This window comes from Zingiber officinale, chromosome 9B, assembly GCF_018446385.1.
Source record: "Zingiber officinale cultivar Zhangliang chromosome 9B, Zo_v1.1, whole genome shotgun sequence".
In the NCBI taxonomy this organism is placed as follows: Eukaryota; Viridiplantae; Streptophyta; class Magnoliopsida; order Zingiberales; family Zingiberaceae; genus Zingiber; species Zingiber officinale.
In genome coordinates, this window is record NC_056003.1 from 98020352 (window position 1) to 98036938 (window position 16587).

General features: G+C 40.9%; 1 protein-coding gene across 2 annotated transcripts; it reads left to right on the top strand.

Annotated features, from left to right (window-relative positions):
* Positions 1–1373: 1373 nt before the first annotated feature.
* Positions 1374–14677, top strand: LOC122025758 (calcium/calmodulin-dependent serine/threonine-protein kinase 1-like). Of its 2 annotated transcripts, none has more exons than XR_006123824.1 (11): positions 1374–2326; positions 11346–11476; positions 11997–12038; positions 12158–12266; positions 12419–12497; positions 12597–12893; positions 12974–13086; positions 13282–13389; positions 13469–13531; positions 13674–13789; positions 13886–13903. XR_006123824.1 is itself a non-coding variant. In XM_042584630.1 (11 exons), exons 1-11 carry the CDS (start codon positions 1844–1846, stop codon positions 14021–14023), a joined length of 1731 nt encoding a protein of 576 aa, XP_042440564.1. In that variant the 5' UTR covers positions 1374–1843; the 3' UTR covers positions 14024–14677. The 2 variants fall into 2 exon arrangements, 1 of the variants encoding a protein (XP_042440564.1); XM_042584630.1 differs by having other exon boundaries at positions 13622–13789; positions 13886–14677.
* Positions 14678–16587: the final 1910 nt, after the last annotated feature.

Here is a 16587-nt window from a genome sequence, read left to right on the forward strand (position 1 = left end):
AATTAAATTAAGACATTTATTTGAACTAAACAAAGATAGCTAATTGATATGCAGGTCAATTATTCTAGTCCATCAATCCAACTTTCAGTCCAAGGAAGAAATTTTAAAAACCTTGCCAATTCTTGAAATTTGGAGAGTAATGGTGCCGTCCCTTGATGCATAATCAAAGCCTTTTAGAAACTCTTTGCAGTTGCTTGGAATTCTAAATACCTTTGCTCCATCTTCCCCAGCTTCTATTAACCTCACTAGCTACTTTAATTTAATAATTGTTGCTTTGTGCACCTTTCTTTTTAAAAGTGTGTATATGAGAATAGAGAAGAACATATTACCATTCGCTGCCCCCTCTTTTTGCTTGTTTTTTTCCCCTACCCTTAGCTGGGACATTCTTGTGCAGACTCTGTAAAATTTTCAAAGATTTGAACTGGGCAAACAAAGCTCTGACAAATTCCACTTCCCCATGAATCCCTAAAATCACCAGCGTACTTACTTGCTTTGCCAAAGCCAACTTAAAAAATAAATAAATAACACCATCTTCTAATCTCTTCTTTTTCCCCGAGAAAATTCTTTAGATTTCTGACAAGGGTGGGTTAGGATTGTTCTTAATTCCAATTTTTTTGCCTCATTCTCTTATCAATGGCAAATGATTGATTGAACAAACTATTGCTTTTTTTTTCCCTGTTAAAGCTGATACAAGAAACTAATATATTAACATTGATTTGATCATTTGAAGCTCGGGTTGCACACTCACATGGATTCCAGGATCATCTGATTACTTTAAGTATATGAATCAATCAAGTTGATGTGCAGTCTTGCAATGCCACATGGGTGATGAACCTGAGCTTGTCTTTCAAAATGGCATCTTCTTGTAATCTGAGCTGGCCTACAAGAGAATTGGGATACCTTCAAAGAGAAGCTGGCATCTTAAAAATGATCATTATTTACATGTTTCCATGCGCATTGAACTCTCCTGACCATACCAGGGGAAGGTACTTTCTCATAAATGAGTAGCCAAGTCTCAACAATCCTTGTGCAGAAACACAGTTCACAAGGAGTGTTAATTGGCTTCTTCTTTTCATGGGACCACATTGTTTAGATCTCAGATAGGATTTAATGCCATTAATCAAAATTGTTTTGTTTTAGCATGAAAGTAAGAGTTTCAGAATGTGTTCTTCAGGAATGTGATCTTAGTGGATGAAACATTTTATACTCAATGAAGCAGGCCTTCATATCGAGTCGAATTTCCATGAAAGCTCAGTCACTGAGATGCACAGGAAGATTCAGAAATGGAACAAGTAAAAGAAAAATAAAATAGTTGTTTAGGTGGCTGGAAAGGATAGGCTGTGAGTGAGACACAAAACCAAACTCAAGTATCAGATAATGGCGTTATTTCCCTAATGACCAACGACAGGGTTCCATTCCATCCACCATCAGCCAAGAGCTGCAAAAAGCAAAAGGCAAGGAGGGATTCTCTCATTCTCTCCCCCTCTCTCTTTGCTTCCTCTTCAGCATAATCTTACTCAGCTCTCCTCTTCATTACGCAAGGATTCATTGCTTTGGCCACTGCTTCTCTCACTCTGTTCCCTTCTTGTGCTTCACTCCCGTCTTAAAGTTTGCTCCTTTTCCTCTCTCTATTCTAAAAAGTTGAGCTTTGCTGTAGTTTTCTCTCCTTTTCCTCTACCGCTCTCAAATTTGATTTTTTTTCCCACTTCTTTGTTAATCTCTTTAGCTTGTTTCTTCCTATCCATTGTAGTTCTCCTTCTTGGCATCCTCCTTGAATTTGCTACTCCGTTCTCAAATTCAACTCTCTTTTTTTTTTTCATTGAGTTTGTCTATTCAGGTTTCCATGGGAATCTGCCATGGAAAGCAAATACAAAACCCCGAATTCCAGGAGGAAGATGGCCTTCCGGCCCTTGACATTGGGCAACCTACGCCGGTGCCGAGAACCCCGCAGCAAGGCAAGTTTCCCTTCTGCAGCCCAAGCCCTCTTCCCGGCTCTTACAAGAACTCGCCGGCCAACTCCAGTGTGAGAACGCCGTTGATGTTTCTCAAGCGGCCCTTCCCTCCTCCGTCACCTGCGAAGCACATCAGGGCTCTCCTCGCGCGCCGTCACGGCTCGGTGAAGCCGAACGAGGCGTCGATCCCCGAAGGCAGCGAGGTGGAAGTCGGATTGGACAAGAGCTTTGGATTCTCCAAGCAGTTCTTCTCAAAATTTGAACTTGCGGACGAAGTTGGGCGTGGGCATTTTGGTTACACATGTGCTGCCAAGGTGAAGAAGGGAGACATGAAAGGAGAAGAGGTGGCGGTCAAGGTCATTCCCAAAGCAAAGGTTCATCTCTTTTCCTTCCTACAGTTCTTTGTTTGCAGGTCATTTGTTTTTCTTCCCATCATTTTTGTTACTTTCACGACTTCCCTTTATAGATGTGACAGTCAATAGTGTTTGAAAGAATTCCAGTCAAGAACTAGGATTTATTCTTCGGATTTATATTGTTTATGATATTTATCTTAGGCCAAACATCAAAATAACTCCTTTCTTTTAAAAAGAAAATCATCAAAAGGCCGCTTTTGATATAGTGTGTTTTCAAATTTACCATTCACTCGCCTTCTAAACCCATCTAAACTGTTAAAACCTCATCCACTTGTCCAAAAGAATCTAATCGACCCTCTTCCGGCTCGATCTGTTGCTCAAACCTTGTCAAATGTCTGATTTCCAATTTTAAATAGTTTGATTTTATATAACAGCTTTAGTCAAAGGGACTACATGGAGCTAAACTTGTTTAATTTCAAAGATAATTACTCTATTGCATTCCATGGAATTTCTAAAGTTGTTCTATGCATTTGTTTTCAAATTTTGCCTAGTGTAGCTCCATATAACAGTGTTGACCATAACTGATATATAAAATTGAATTGCCCATATTTCAAAGAAACTCCTGGAGTATTAAATTTTGGAAAGTGGCATAAAATTTGATTAAGACTGGCAGAAACAATGTGAAGCATAATGTTATTCTTCACTAACAGTATTGTGTCTGATAGAATCATGATTGTGATGTACTATTTATTTTCTTCCCATTCTACAGTTCTTGTTTGATATATAATAAACCTTCTGCTTGTTCCACTAACATTCTAATACTAAGTAGATTTTGTTTTTTTCTCTCTCTACAAATGTGATATTGACATTTTGTTTTGTTTCTGTGAACTGTACTCTAGGGAAATTTGTTTTCTTCTCTAGGGAAGTTATATATGATACACATCTGAAGAACAAATTATGAACCATTCTTATCTTCCCGTGACAACTGATATACATGCTTTGGAGGATTAAATGGACCCGGATTCAAAGGCTCTTACAAAGGAAGCCATTATTGTCCTACCATCTGAGTCATCAATCTTACATGCATTCTCCTATTGTTACATCTAGTATGTTCTTACATGGTACATATAAGAACTAAGCAAGTGGCATATGTTAGGATCCTTTGTACGGCTAGAGAGGGGGGTGTGAATAGCCGACCCCAATCTTTCTCGTTTCTTCCTACGATTAGGTTAGCGCAGCGGAAAATAAAACGAAGAAACGAAAGCGGAAAGATCAAACCTCAAACTCGTCGATGTAACGAGGTTCGGAGATGAAACTCCTACTCCTCGGCGTGTCCGTAAGGTGGACGAAGCCTATCAATCCGTCGGTGGATGAGTCCCCGGAAAACCGGCTAAATCAAACTCCTTCTGGGTGGAGAAACCTCGCCACAATGTCTTTGCAACAGCAATAAGGAGTACAAGAATAGAGAAAGCAATACAAGAATGTAATAACCCTAGCTTGCCTTCTTGTCGACTGGATGAAGCAACAGCTCCAAGCGCCTACAACAGCAGGTGACCCAGCCGAAAGCTCACGCGAAGCTTTGGACGAGCTCAACAAAGCTCAAGCACAGCAGCACTTAGCAATCGGAAGGAGGAAGAAGAAGTATCCCAGACCCCTTTATACTGCGAAGAAGAAGCGAAGAAACTAGCCGTTGCATCGCAACGGCTAGAACAATCGATCGCACCGATCGGCCTAAGCGTGAAGCTTGTTTGTCACCGATCGGTCCCGCATCGATCGGTGTCGCGATCAAGCCCGATCGGCCTCGTGGACCGATCAGGAACCACCGATCGGTCCGATCGAGCCGCCCTCTCGCCATCGATCTCTTCACGATCGGCCCGCCGACCGATGGTGGATCGGCCAGACCGATCCACGGTTTCTTCTCGCAGGTTGCGTTGCCTCGATCGGTCTCGCCGATCGATTCTGTCGATGAGCCATCGATCGATCGGTCACCACCGATCGTGGCAACGCAGATCACCGGATCGGTCACCGGACCGATCCAACTCCTCGGTTTAGAGTGCCCTCTAACCTAGTTCGGAGAACGAGCCACCGAGCCCTCTCCGACTCATATGCCAAGCTTCACTCACTTGGACTTCTCAACACCGGATGTCCGATCACCCTCGATCCATCTGGATTTTCCTGCCCGGCTTCACTCACGGGACTTTCCACCGGCCTCACTCCCCAGATTTCACACCGCCTAACATCCAAGTTAGGACTTTCTCATTCACCTAGCTTCACTCACTAGATTTTCACCGCTTCACTCACCAGATTTCCAATCTGGCTTCACTCACTGGACTTTCACCTGGCTTCACTCCACAGGACTTTCCTTGCAGCTTCACTCACCAGGACTTCCCAACCGCCTAACATCCCGTTAGGACTTTCCAGCTTCACTCACCGGGACTTTCCAACCGCTAACATCCAGTTAGGACTTTCCAGTCACGTATCGGACTTCTCCGTGCCAAGTCTTCATACTTGGACTTTTCCCGTGCCAAGTCTCCATACTTGGACTTTTCCCGTGCCAAGCTCCCTGCTTGGACTTTTCCATGCCAAGTCTCCTTGGACTTTTCGCGTGCCAAGCTCCCTGCTTGGACTTTTCCGTGTCAAGTCTCCATACTTGGACTTTTCCGTGCCAAGCTCCCTGCTTGGACTTTTCCGTGCCAAGTCTCCATACTTGGACTTTTCCCGAATCAGTCAACCAGGTCAACCTTGACCTACGGTTGCACCAATAATCTCCCAAACATCTATTCTTGTCCCATATCAAGAATAGAACTCTCTCACGAGTGTCAAACATCAACACGCAACACAACTAGGTCACCTTGACCTAAGGTCGCACCGACAATCTTCCCAAGTCAAACATCAAAATACAACTCGAGTCAAGTCACCTTGAGTCGTGCTGCCTGCACCAACAATCTCCCCTTTTGATGTTTGACAAAACCATAATCAAGTTAGGTTAACCCGATAACCTAACTTAGGTTTTCCAACCATCTTCCAATGTCGATGTTCTTTCCTCGAACATTCTCTAGACATTCTCCCTTAGGTTAACCCGATAACCTAACTTGGGTTCTCTAATAATTCTCCCCTTTTGACACACATCAAAAGTATTCCAATGTTCTTCCTCGAACATTCCTTGACAATCTTCCCTAGCTTAGGTTAAACCGATAACCTAACTTGGGTTCTCCAATAATTCTCCAATGAACACTCTCCCTTTTGACACACATCAAAAGAATAAGGAGGGTATCGAGGTCAAGAGTTTCTTCCTAATGAAAGTCCCATACCTTTATTGAAACTTATTTTCCCCTTGATACTAAGCTCAACAGTCCACTTAGTGATAATCCCATATCACTAATCCTCAAGGAGTAAAAACTCCCCCTAAAAGTCAACTCCCCTTGACTAATAGTTAAAACTCCCCCTAAAGGCCAACTCCCCCTTGACCATTGCACCAACAATGTCTTGAGAGTTTCAAACCTTTAGAAATCTAAAACCCAACTTTCACCGAAATTTCAGACATGCAATCGAATTTCAGCACATTGGCACGCTATCAGACCTCACTGGATCGGTCACCAGACCGATCCACAGCACTCTGGATCGGTCCAGTGACCGATCCAGCCCTCCCTGGATCGGTCCAGCGACCGATCCAGACACTGATCACAGGGATTTCTGATTTTTCCTCTCCCGAAATTCAGAAACCCCTAATAAATTTCAGAAAATTCGAAAAATTGTGAAATTTTGAGGATACATTCCTCATATCATACACTACCATGGAAAAATAATTTTCTATGAAAATAGTTTCCATTTTCAAATCTTGATACAAAGTTCAAAAACTTTGAAATAGTTCAAGTTTTAACTCAACTTTGTATCATAATGTTCAATGATGAATGCTATCACTAGGAAAGCTTCATCAAGGTTTTTCAAATCAATTTTAAAATGCTTTTAAAACCATTTGAATTTAGGACCATAATCTTAGGGCTAAATGTACATGACTTGTACATAAGCTTTCCCTATGATCCTCCATTTCTTGAATTAGGGTCATCTAGGTACAAGAATTATGCACCTTGATCCTAACTCATGATCCTAATATCTCACACACATCTAAAGTGTATCAAACCACATTCAAGTCAATTTGATGTGAGATATGGGTTAAGGTCAACTTAGGCTAAGTTCTCATGCATTTTCTAAACATCAATTTGATCTCAATATCAAAATGTGTTTTTCCTTAAATCAATTACATTGATTATAATGCAAGAGATGATGACATGGCATATAATGATATCATAAGTAAAAACATGTGCGATGTCATGGCATAAAGTTTGAAAACTTAAATAAAGCGTGACATATAAACGAGCCTAGCACTACCATGACATTTCAAATGATGATAAAACTAAACATGAGGTCATGACATGTCATATGGCAAACAACCATGGTAAGTTAACACAAATAAAATCCCTAGATTACCTATCTAAGTATCCTTAATCTCTTAGTTAACTTAAATTCTAATCCTAGATTGCCCATATATCCCTAAGAGAAAACCAAAATCCCAATTATGGTTTTCTCTAGGTTTCTTAATTGTGCCAAATAAGATTAAAATATTCTCACTTTGGCACACTTTACTCTTCCAAGGAGTGAATGATAAAGATTATCCCCTTTCATTTTCAAAGGTTCCCAAAAACCTTGAAAATGCTCCTTGAGTGTCAATTTCCTCAAAGTTGGGTTAACTACCCTTCTTATTGGAGTTGACACTCTCTAACCCATCTATGGGGTAGAGAAAATGCTCCTAGGAACCCAATACCTACTTGAGCTCATTGGGTTCACTAAAAATTCACTAGGGATGACTTCCCTAGCAACCCTCCTAATGACCCTCTTAGGCTTTAAAGCCTTGGTCATTTGGGTCTCATCAAGATCAACTCTAGGGGTGACTCCCCTTGTGACCTTGGTGGTGGTCTTCCTAGCCCTAGGTTTTGTTCCATAATCGAATGGAACATTATGATAGGTGGGCTTGACCATTTGGGACTTAGGTTTGTGACCCAAACCTTTCTTGTCCTTGGGCTTTGGTTTTTGACCCTTAAACCCTAGAGATGACTTCTCCATGTTTTTAAGAGCCTTTTCTAAAGTATCAAGTCTTGACCTCAAGACTTGATTCTCCTTCTCTAATACCTCAATTTTTGATTTGTCATTTTTCTTTGAGGTATTCCTAGGCATGTGTCTAGTTGTTTTGGGATTTCTACCTAGGTTTTCCTTAACTTTAGAAGCGTTAATCCTAGGGTTGGTATTTCTAGTGTTATCCTTACCTAGGCTAACATGTTTAGCTCCTAAGCACATGTATTGGTTCCTAAAGTTAACATGCTTATCATTATTAACAATTGCAACAAAACTACTAGCATGAGTTTTATTAGAATTGCAATAATGAACCTTAGAGGTTACCTTAGGGTTTGCCTTAGCTCCCCCTATCGTTGTGCCCGGTCTCTTGCCCTTGTGAGGTTGCCTCCCCCTCGGACAATGGCTCCTATAGTGTCCCCTTTGCTTGCATTGGAAGCACACGATGTGCTCCTTGCCCTTGCGTTTCGGGACTCCGGCTTCCTTGACCTTTGGCGCCGGTGGAGTCTTTCTTACCCTCTTTGGACACTTACTCTTGTAGTGCCCAAATTCCCTACACTCAAAACACATTATATGCAATTTACTTGAACTTAAAGTGTTTGAGTTACCTAGGATTGAGGATGAATGGATGTTCTCTTCTTCATCCCTCCCGGAGGTAGAAGCTTCTTCTTCGTGCTCCGATCTTGAAGAAGAACTCACTTCCTCTTCTTCCTTGGATGTTGAGTAGCCCTCAACTCCCAACTCGCTCCCTCCATGATGTGAGCTACTTGGCTCACTAGGCTCCTCTTCATGGCTTGAAGTGGAACTCTCCTCATGGTACTTGGCCAAGTTATCCCACAACTCCTTGGCATTGTTGTATTCACCTATCTTACGCAAAATATTAGTAGGTAATGAAAATTCAATTGTTTTAGTTACCTCATTGTTGATCGTTGATTGATGGACTTGTTCCTTTGTCCACTTGTTCTTCTCTAGAGGCTCTCCTTCTTTATCCATTGGAGGAGTAAACCCTTCTTGTACACAAAACCAATTCCACATATTAGTCCTAAGAAAATACATCATCCTTACCTTCCAATATGCGAAGTTGTCGTTGTAGAAGGGTGGAATGGTGATGTCTTCTCCGAATTGATCCATCTCTAGCGCTTGTGCTCCCACGGGTGTGAATCCGATGAAGAGCGACCTCGCTCTGATACCACTTGTTAGGATCCTTTGTACGGCTAGAGAGGGGGGTGTGAATAGCCGACCCCAATCTTTCTCGTTTCTTCCTACGATTAGGTTAGCGCAGCGGAAAATAAAACGAAGAAACGAAAGCGGAAAGATCAAACCTCAAACTCGTCGATGTAACGAGGTTCGGAGATGAAACTCCTACTCCTCGGCGTGTCCGTAAGGTGGACGAAGCCTATCAATCCGTCGGTGGATGAGTCCCCGGAAAACCGGCTAAATCAAACTCCTTCTGGGTGGAGAAACCTCGCCACAATGTCTTGCAACAGCAAGATAAACAGAAGTACAAGAATACAGCAAGAAAACTACACGCGAAGCTTTGGACGAGCTCAACAAAGCTCAAGCACAGCAGCACTTAGCAATCGGAAGGAGGAAGAAGAAGAAGTATCCCTGTAGAAGCCCTCAGCCCCTTTATACCTGCGAAGAAGAAACAGCGAAGAAACTAGCCGTTGCATCGCAACGGCTAGAACACTGATCGGTCTGCAGACCGATCAGCCTAGGCGCGTGAAGCCCCAAATCGCCGCCCCAAATCGGCTAGAGAGGGGGGGTGTGAATAGCCGCCCCAAATCGCTCTCGTTTCTTCCTACAATTAGGTTAGTCGCAGCGGAAAATACAAAGAAACGAAAGAGAAAAAACCAAACCTTAACACGAGGATGTAACGAGGTTCGGAGATTAGGGCTCCTACTCCTCGGCGTGTCCGTAAGGTGGACGAGTCCGGTCAATCCGTCGGTGGATGAGTCCCCGGAGAACCGGCTAATACAATATACTCCTTGTGGGTGGAGAAACCTCGCCACAAACGTTTGCAACAGCAAACAAAGAGTACAAGAGCAGTAAGAAAAGCAATACAATATGAATACAATCGCACTCTACCAATTGCTTGCTTTCTTGTCGACTGGAGGTGAAGCAGCAACTTCACGCGACGCCTACAACAGCAGGAACCCAGCCGGAAGCTCACGCGAAGCTTTGGAGGAGCTCAACAAAGCTCAAGCACAGCAGCACTTAGAACAGCAAGAAGGAAGAAGGAGATCTCTTCGCACAGAAGATGCCTCGATCCTTTATACCTGCGAAGACAGTGAAGAAACTAGCCGTTGCATCGCAACGTTAATCGATCGGGCCGATCGGCTAAGCGCGAAGCTTTTGTCACCGATCGGTCCCGGACCGATCGGTGTCGCGATCGAAGCCACGATCGGCCCGTGGACCGATCGGGAACCACCGATCGGTCCATGGGCCGATCGGCTTCCTCTCGCCATCGATCTTCGATCGGTGCGGCCGTCGGGCCGTGGATCGGTCGGCAGACCGATCCACGGTTTCTCTCGCGGTTGCGTTGCCTCTGATCGGTCTCCGATCGATTCTGTCGATGAGCCATCGATCTAATTCGATCGGTCACCGCACCGATCGTGGCAAACGCAGATATCCGGATCGGTCACGGACCGATCCAACTCCTCGGTTTAGAGTGCCCTCTAACCTAGTTCGGAGAACGAGCCACCGAGCCCTCTCCGACTCCATATGCCAAGCTTCACTCACTTGGACTTCTCAACACCGGATGTCCGATCACCCTGATCCATCTGGATTTTCCTTGCCCGGCTTCACTCACGGGACTTTCCACCGCTTCACCAAGGATTTCCATACGCCTAACATCCAGTTAGGACTTTCTCATTCACCTAGCTTCACTCACTAGATTTTCACCGGCTTCACTCACCAGATTTCCAATCTGCCCTTCCCACTGCCCGGCTTCACTCACGGGACTTTCCCCTGGCTCACCAGGACTTCCCAACCGCCTAACATCCAGTTAGGACTTTCCACCTGGCTTCACTCACCGGACTTTCCAACCGCCTAACATCCAGTTAGGACTTTCCAGTCACGTCTTGGACTTCTCGTGCCAAGTCTTCATACTTGGACTTTTCCTGCCAAGTCTCCATACTTGGACTTTTCCCTGCCAAGCTCCGCTTGGACTTTTCCGTGCAAGTCTCCATACTTGGACTTTTCGTGCCAAGCTCCCTGCTTGGACTTTTCGATGCAAGTCTCCATACTTGGACTTTTCCAGTGCCAAGCTCCCTGCTTGGACTTTTCCGTTGCCAAGTCTCCATACTTGGACTTTTTCCCGAATCAGGTCAACCAGGTCAACCTTGACCTACGGTTGCACCAATAATCTCCCAAACATCTATTCTTGTCCCATATCAAGAATAGAACTCTCTCACGAGTGTCAAACATCAACATGCAACACAACTAGGTCAACCTTGACCTAAGGTTGCACCGACAATCTTCCCAAATCAAACATCAAAATACAACTCGAGTCAAGTCAACTCGAGTCGGGTCAACCAGGTCAACCTTGACCTAAGGTTGCACCAACAGCATATACATCACTCTCACTTAATCTATCAGTTTAATCTGGCAAGCTATATTTTAGAGTTCTGGTAAAAGTTCTTTCTCAAAAAAAAAAATGTTCCGGTAAAGTTCCGGTCAGCACAGGAAGTACTCCAATGCTTCTTATTGCTATCTTTGATTAAGTTATGGCTTCTTTTTTCATCATATAGTATTCCAGCTACTGGACTTGCTATGTTTTCCTGTATAATATTATTTTTTTCTCATTTACTCAGTTTTCAAAAACAAATAATTTCACATAACTTTCTAATTGATATGCATTAGTACAAAATAAAGTATTCTCTGAGCTAGTCTTATACAAAATACTTTGCAGATGACAACTTCTATAGCTATTGAAGATGTACGTAGAGAAGTGAGGATATTAAGTTCTCTAGCAGGGCATAAGAATCTAGTACATTTCTACGATGCTTATGAGGATGAAGATAATGTGTATCTCGTAATGGAGTAAGTTTACACCACTTTAAGGCACTCTAGATGCTTAACTTCTGGCCATGGTCCTTATGCAAACAAAGATGATATTATTACATGAAGAAATTCATGTAGTTCTGTATGTTCTAAATTCTGGAATTCTCTTCTTCCAATTACTAAATGCTATGTGTTGTAAAATTCTTTAAAAAAATTAAATTGTCAGACATTCGAATTACAAAATATAAAATTCGAAGAAAGTTCTGCATTAACATGAAGAGAAAAAAAAAATATCATGCATTTATTGACCATAGTAAGAAAGTGGACCTATTTTGAAAATAATAGATCAGCATTCCCATCTCCATACTGGATCGTTAAATGAGGATCTTGGAGTTAAATGAAATTATTTTTGAAATTTCCTGATTTTCTTTTCGTAATTATAAAATTATCATATGCCTCACAATCATGCCTAGAGGCATATATTCATCTACAATGCACAGATCATTAACTAATAATTGAGTGTTTCTATTGATAAAGCTCCTAAACTTCTCTTTGATAGGTTATGCAAAGGTGGTGAATTATTGGAAAGGATTCTGTCAAGGTATTTGCATATTCAAAATTGTACTTTTCCAAATAGCTTTCTATGGATTCTTATTTTAAAACCTCTTCTCTTGGCTTGAACCAAACTATCGAGGAGTACTCAACTTTCGTTTGTTTTAGGGGTGGGAAGTATTCAGAAGAAGATGCAAAAACTGTCATAGTTCAGATTTTGAGTGCCGTATCATTTTGTCACCTTCAAGGTGTTGTTCACAGAGATCTCAAGCCAGAGGTAGTTGTTTCTCCTGACTGAAAATTTGAAATTCTTTGTGTAATGCATCCTGATGTTTTGGAAGGAATTATATAGTCAATTTGTGATCACTTAAATTTTAATGTTTAAGTTTGAAGTATCGTGTAACTCGGGCTTCTGTTTTATTGCAACAGAATTTTCTTTTTACATCAGGAGACGAGACCTCCAACTTAAAGGCCATAGATTTTGGTTTGTCAGACTTTGTAAAACCAGGTTGGTTACATAACATTGTTTTTAACTTAAAATTAACAAAATGCATTTTGTTTTGAGATTGTAAGATAAACAAACATGCCATCTGCACTGGGCCTACAGACGAGAGATTGAATGATATTGTTGGAAGTGCATATTATGTCGCACCTGAAGTTCTTCACCGATCTTATGGAACTGAGGCAGACATGTGGAGTATCGGTGTCATTGCATATATTTTGCTCTGTGGTAGCCGTCCTTTTTGGGCACGCACAGAATCTGGTATATTTCGAGCTGTTCTGAAAGCTGAGCCAAGCTTCGATGAAGCTCCATGGCCATCTCTGTCTTCTCAAGCCAAAGACTTTGTCAAGAAATTGCTGAATAAGGATTATCGAAAGAGAATGACTGCTGCACAAGCTCTTTGTATGTTTCTCATCGCATTTACTTTTGGAGAAAAAAAAAAGTGTACGAGCTAGTTAATAACTAAAATCAACTGATCTCAGGTCATCCTTGGCTGCAGAATCCTGAAAAAATTAAGATCCCTCTGGATATTATAGTCTTTAAGCTTATAAAAGCTTACATATGTTCGTCTTCTCTAAGGAAATCAGCATTGATGGTATGCTCTCTACTCCTTGAGAAAATAGAAACTTTTATCTTGCACTTCTATTGTGTGATGAGTATGTACATCTCTCTAAGTCTCCCTACAAAAAATGGTTACTCACTAAGCCATCTTTGAAGTTGTAACATGGAATTAATTATCGAACTATTTGTTGGGGCAATCATGATTACAAACCTGTTCTTTATGTGACAGTCTCTCGCCAAGACCTTGAAGGTAAATCAGCTCTATTACCTTCGAGAGCAGTTTGCTTTGTTAAATCCAAACAAGAATGGTTATATCTCCCTCCAAAACTTAAAGACGGTTAGTTGATGGTTTCCCTGCATCATGATTTTTTGCTTTTCTTTCTGATTGCATAACTTCAGAATTTGTCTTCTTTCAGGCCTTGCTAAAAAATTCGACGGAAGCAATGAAAGATGCAAAGGTCCTTGATTTCGTTAACATGGTAATCCTTTTTTGAAAACTCTGATTAGCTTTACAAAAGTTTTGACTGATGAAGTTGGATACATAAGCATGTTTGGCTCTTTGGAACTAGATAAGCTCCCTTCAAAACACAAAGTTGCACTTTGAAGAATTTGCTGCTGCAGCAATAAGCGTGCATCAGATGGAAGCACTGGATGCATGGGAGCACCACGCTCGTCAAGCTTATGAGTTCTTCGAGAAGGATGGTAACAGGCCCATCATGATCGATGAACTTGCATCAGTATGTCGTGAATACCAAAAGAATGAATTCCATATGCTGACCACCTTTCTATCATTTTGCAAATATGTGATACCTAATGGTTATGCACTTCTACAGGAGCTTGGCCTTGGCCCATCAGTTCCAGTTCATGTTGTTCTCCAGGATTGGATAAGACATTCTGATGGAAAACTGAGTCTCTTAGGATTTGTTAAACTTCTGCATGGTGTTTCTTCACGCCCAATTCGAAAAGCCTAGATAAACTGTCTTCGTCAAGCATTGTTGCAAATGGTTTCAACAGCTGATCGCCTTAAATCAAGAGAAGAATCACGAACCAAACAATCTATGCAATTCCTTAACCTTGATCATTGAGTGGGCAACCCAACCAGAGATCTCAGCAGGCAGGACCACACAACTGAAATCTTCCTTTTGAAACACTGTTTTCACTTAGCCATGTTGGTGGTTAGTGTATTACTGATGCATAGGTAGATGTACAAATGAGATAGAAAACGCAGGACGTTGATTGAGTTGAGGCCGGCAAACGGAGTTTGCAAACCTGCACTTCTCTGTTAGCACTCAATAAGATATTTACTCTCTTATCTGTGATGAGATATATTGTGAACAATTAAGCTGCCTTATGTTCCGGACAGGGTGGGTTCAAGCAACATGGATTACATAAAATTAATGAAGGAGCTACATTGCATGCCTTTCAGTCATGTCTTGGTCGAAGTAATTTGTAGCTACTATTTGTCTTTTTTTCTTTTTATGTTTTACAATTTATAGCAGTCATGTCGACAGGATGAACTTATGAAAAAGAATGAAAGAAAAAGGAATCAAGAAAGCTTACCTCAGTGAGACATCTTCTAGATGAAGGCATATCATGTATCGTATTGAATATAATCTTTTGTACAAGACAGGAGTGATCAAAGTATAGTTTGTGGTACAGGCGTGCAGGACCTTGAAGTAAGCTTGCGTAAGTTTTGTACTAGACATATCCAACATTGACACTCCACTTTAGCCACATATACCCCAGTCTTAAGGACTTGTAGCTCTTTCTATAAAAACCCTTCAAGATGTCCATGAAAGCTCTGCCCCAACATGCCAGAAGAGGTGACAAGCACCAAGCACTTGGAATGTGATGCTGGATGAAAATAGGACTTAATTTTTTTAAAGGGTATAATTTAACTCGGGATTTGGAATCAGCTTCTGTCGATCATGCATGTAAAATTTAAAAATTTAGATTTGTTATTAGAATCGTAATTGTCAATTTTTGAGCTCAAATTTCATTCTTTTCGGAACAAAAATAGTAATTTTTATTTTTATGATTTTTAGAGTATTTTTTTTGGTATTTCTACCAGCTTTATTTTCAACAATAATTTTAATTTTGTACCCGTCAAATTAAGTTTAGTTAATAAAATTTAATTTTTTAGATTTGATTAATTTTTTATATATTAAAGTTAAATTTGGTTGTTTTTAATTTTTTACTTCTTATATTTAGATTTAATTGATAATTTAAATTTTTTACTTTAAAGTTATATTTGGTTGTTAAATTATTTTTATTTTTTTACTAAAATTTGATCTAGAATTGTTGAGACGACTATCAACGGAATAAAGAAGGATGCTCATTTCTTAATAAAAGTTTTCTTTTAGATGATTTCTTTTTTTATTTTTTTCTTAATTTTTTCTTCTTATTTATCTTATTTATCGGTAGGATAATCACTATCTTATCCGACATCATAATATCATTTTTTCAGCACATCAGTTCGATGAACTCACAATGTATGTGTTAGTCACTATTCCAAAGGTTAGTAGTCGGTCATGATTTATCTCTTCCGTGTTAACCTTTGGACGGATTGACAGGAGCACTAAAAGCGAACGTATTCATCTTTTTACCATCATCATAATACCACTTTTTCAATACATCAGTTTGATGAACTCACAATGAGAAATACTTAATTTACTTCATCACCAGGAGGAGAAATTGGACAATGCTCCTCGTACTCGCATTAACATTCTACTGAATAAGATGGCACAGGTCCATTATTTCAATGCAAGGTGTTTCCTGCTTCCTCCATGGTCTAAGTATAAGCTAGCATTGATAAAGGTAGCAGCTTTTGGAAGGAATGAGCTCCTTTGCTTTAGGGCTTTAGGGATAGGCGGTGGAATAAAAGCTTCAAAGCTGCAGCAAGAAGAGACAGCATTTGATTTCATTTCAGGCACCCTCCACTAAGTTTTGCTTTCTGAAAGCAGATGTGGTGGAAGACTAGAAAGGCATGCACTTTCTTAATTAATTTAAAATCTCTCTGTAAATTTAGATTTGTTTCAAGTAACGGCCTTCTGAAACTTCGTCAATTTCAGATTAACAGTGCTCAATTAGCTTCACCACTACTGTAGAACTGTTATACCTTACTTTTGTTTTAGTGTCCGTTTCCAAAATAAACAGGATCGAAGCTAAATTAAGATGCCAATTTGCAGCCATGAAATTATATTTATATAGTGTATTCAGCAATATATAATTTATGTCTGATCACGTCGGAAAGCAGGGAGATGGCCCATTGGCTAGGGGAGACGTCGATGTAGCTTTTATGTTGATCGAGAGAAAACTCTAAACTGGGAGAAGATGACTCAAAATGATCTTGGAGCTAAGAGCTGCGAATTTACGTACACCACAGACAGAGCCAACGGGAACGTTAGATCTAGAATCAAAGAAGGGATCCTTGGCGTAATCATTCTGATGCTCAAGTTAGAACAGTAGCTAAACAAAATGGAGAAGACAATAAACAATATAACAACAATATAAATGTGCGAGTATGTGGATGCGG

Excerpts from the sequence above, each read along its gene's own strand:
- LOC122025758 (XM_042584630.1), top strand. The coding sequence starts at position 1,844 with ATGGGAATCTGCCATGGAAAGCAAATACAAAACCCCGAATTCCAGGAG. Across the intron at positions 13,087-13,281 it reads TAAGGAAATCAGCATTGATG|TCTCTCGCCAAGACCTTGAA; the intron begins GTATGCTCTCTA and ends TTTATGTGACAG. Across the intron at positions 13,532-13,621 it reads TCCTTGATTTCGTTAACATG|ATAAGCTCCCTTCAAAACAC; the intron begins GTAATCCTTTTT and ends CTTTGGAACTAG.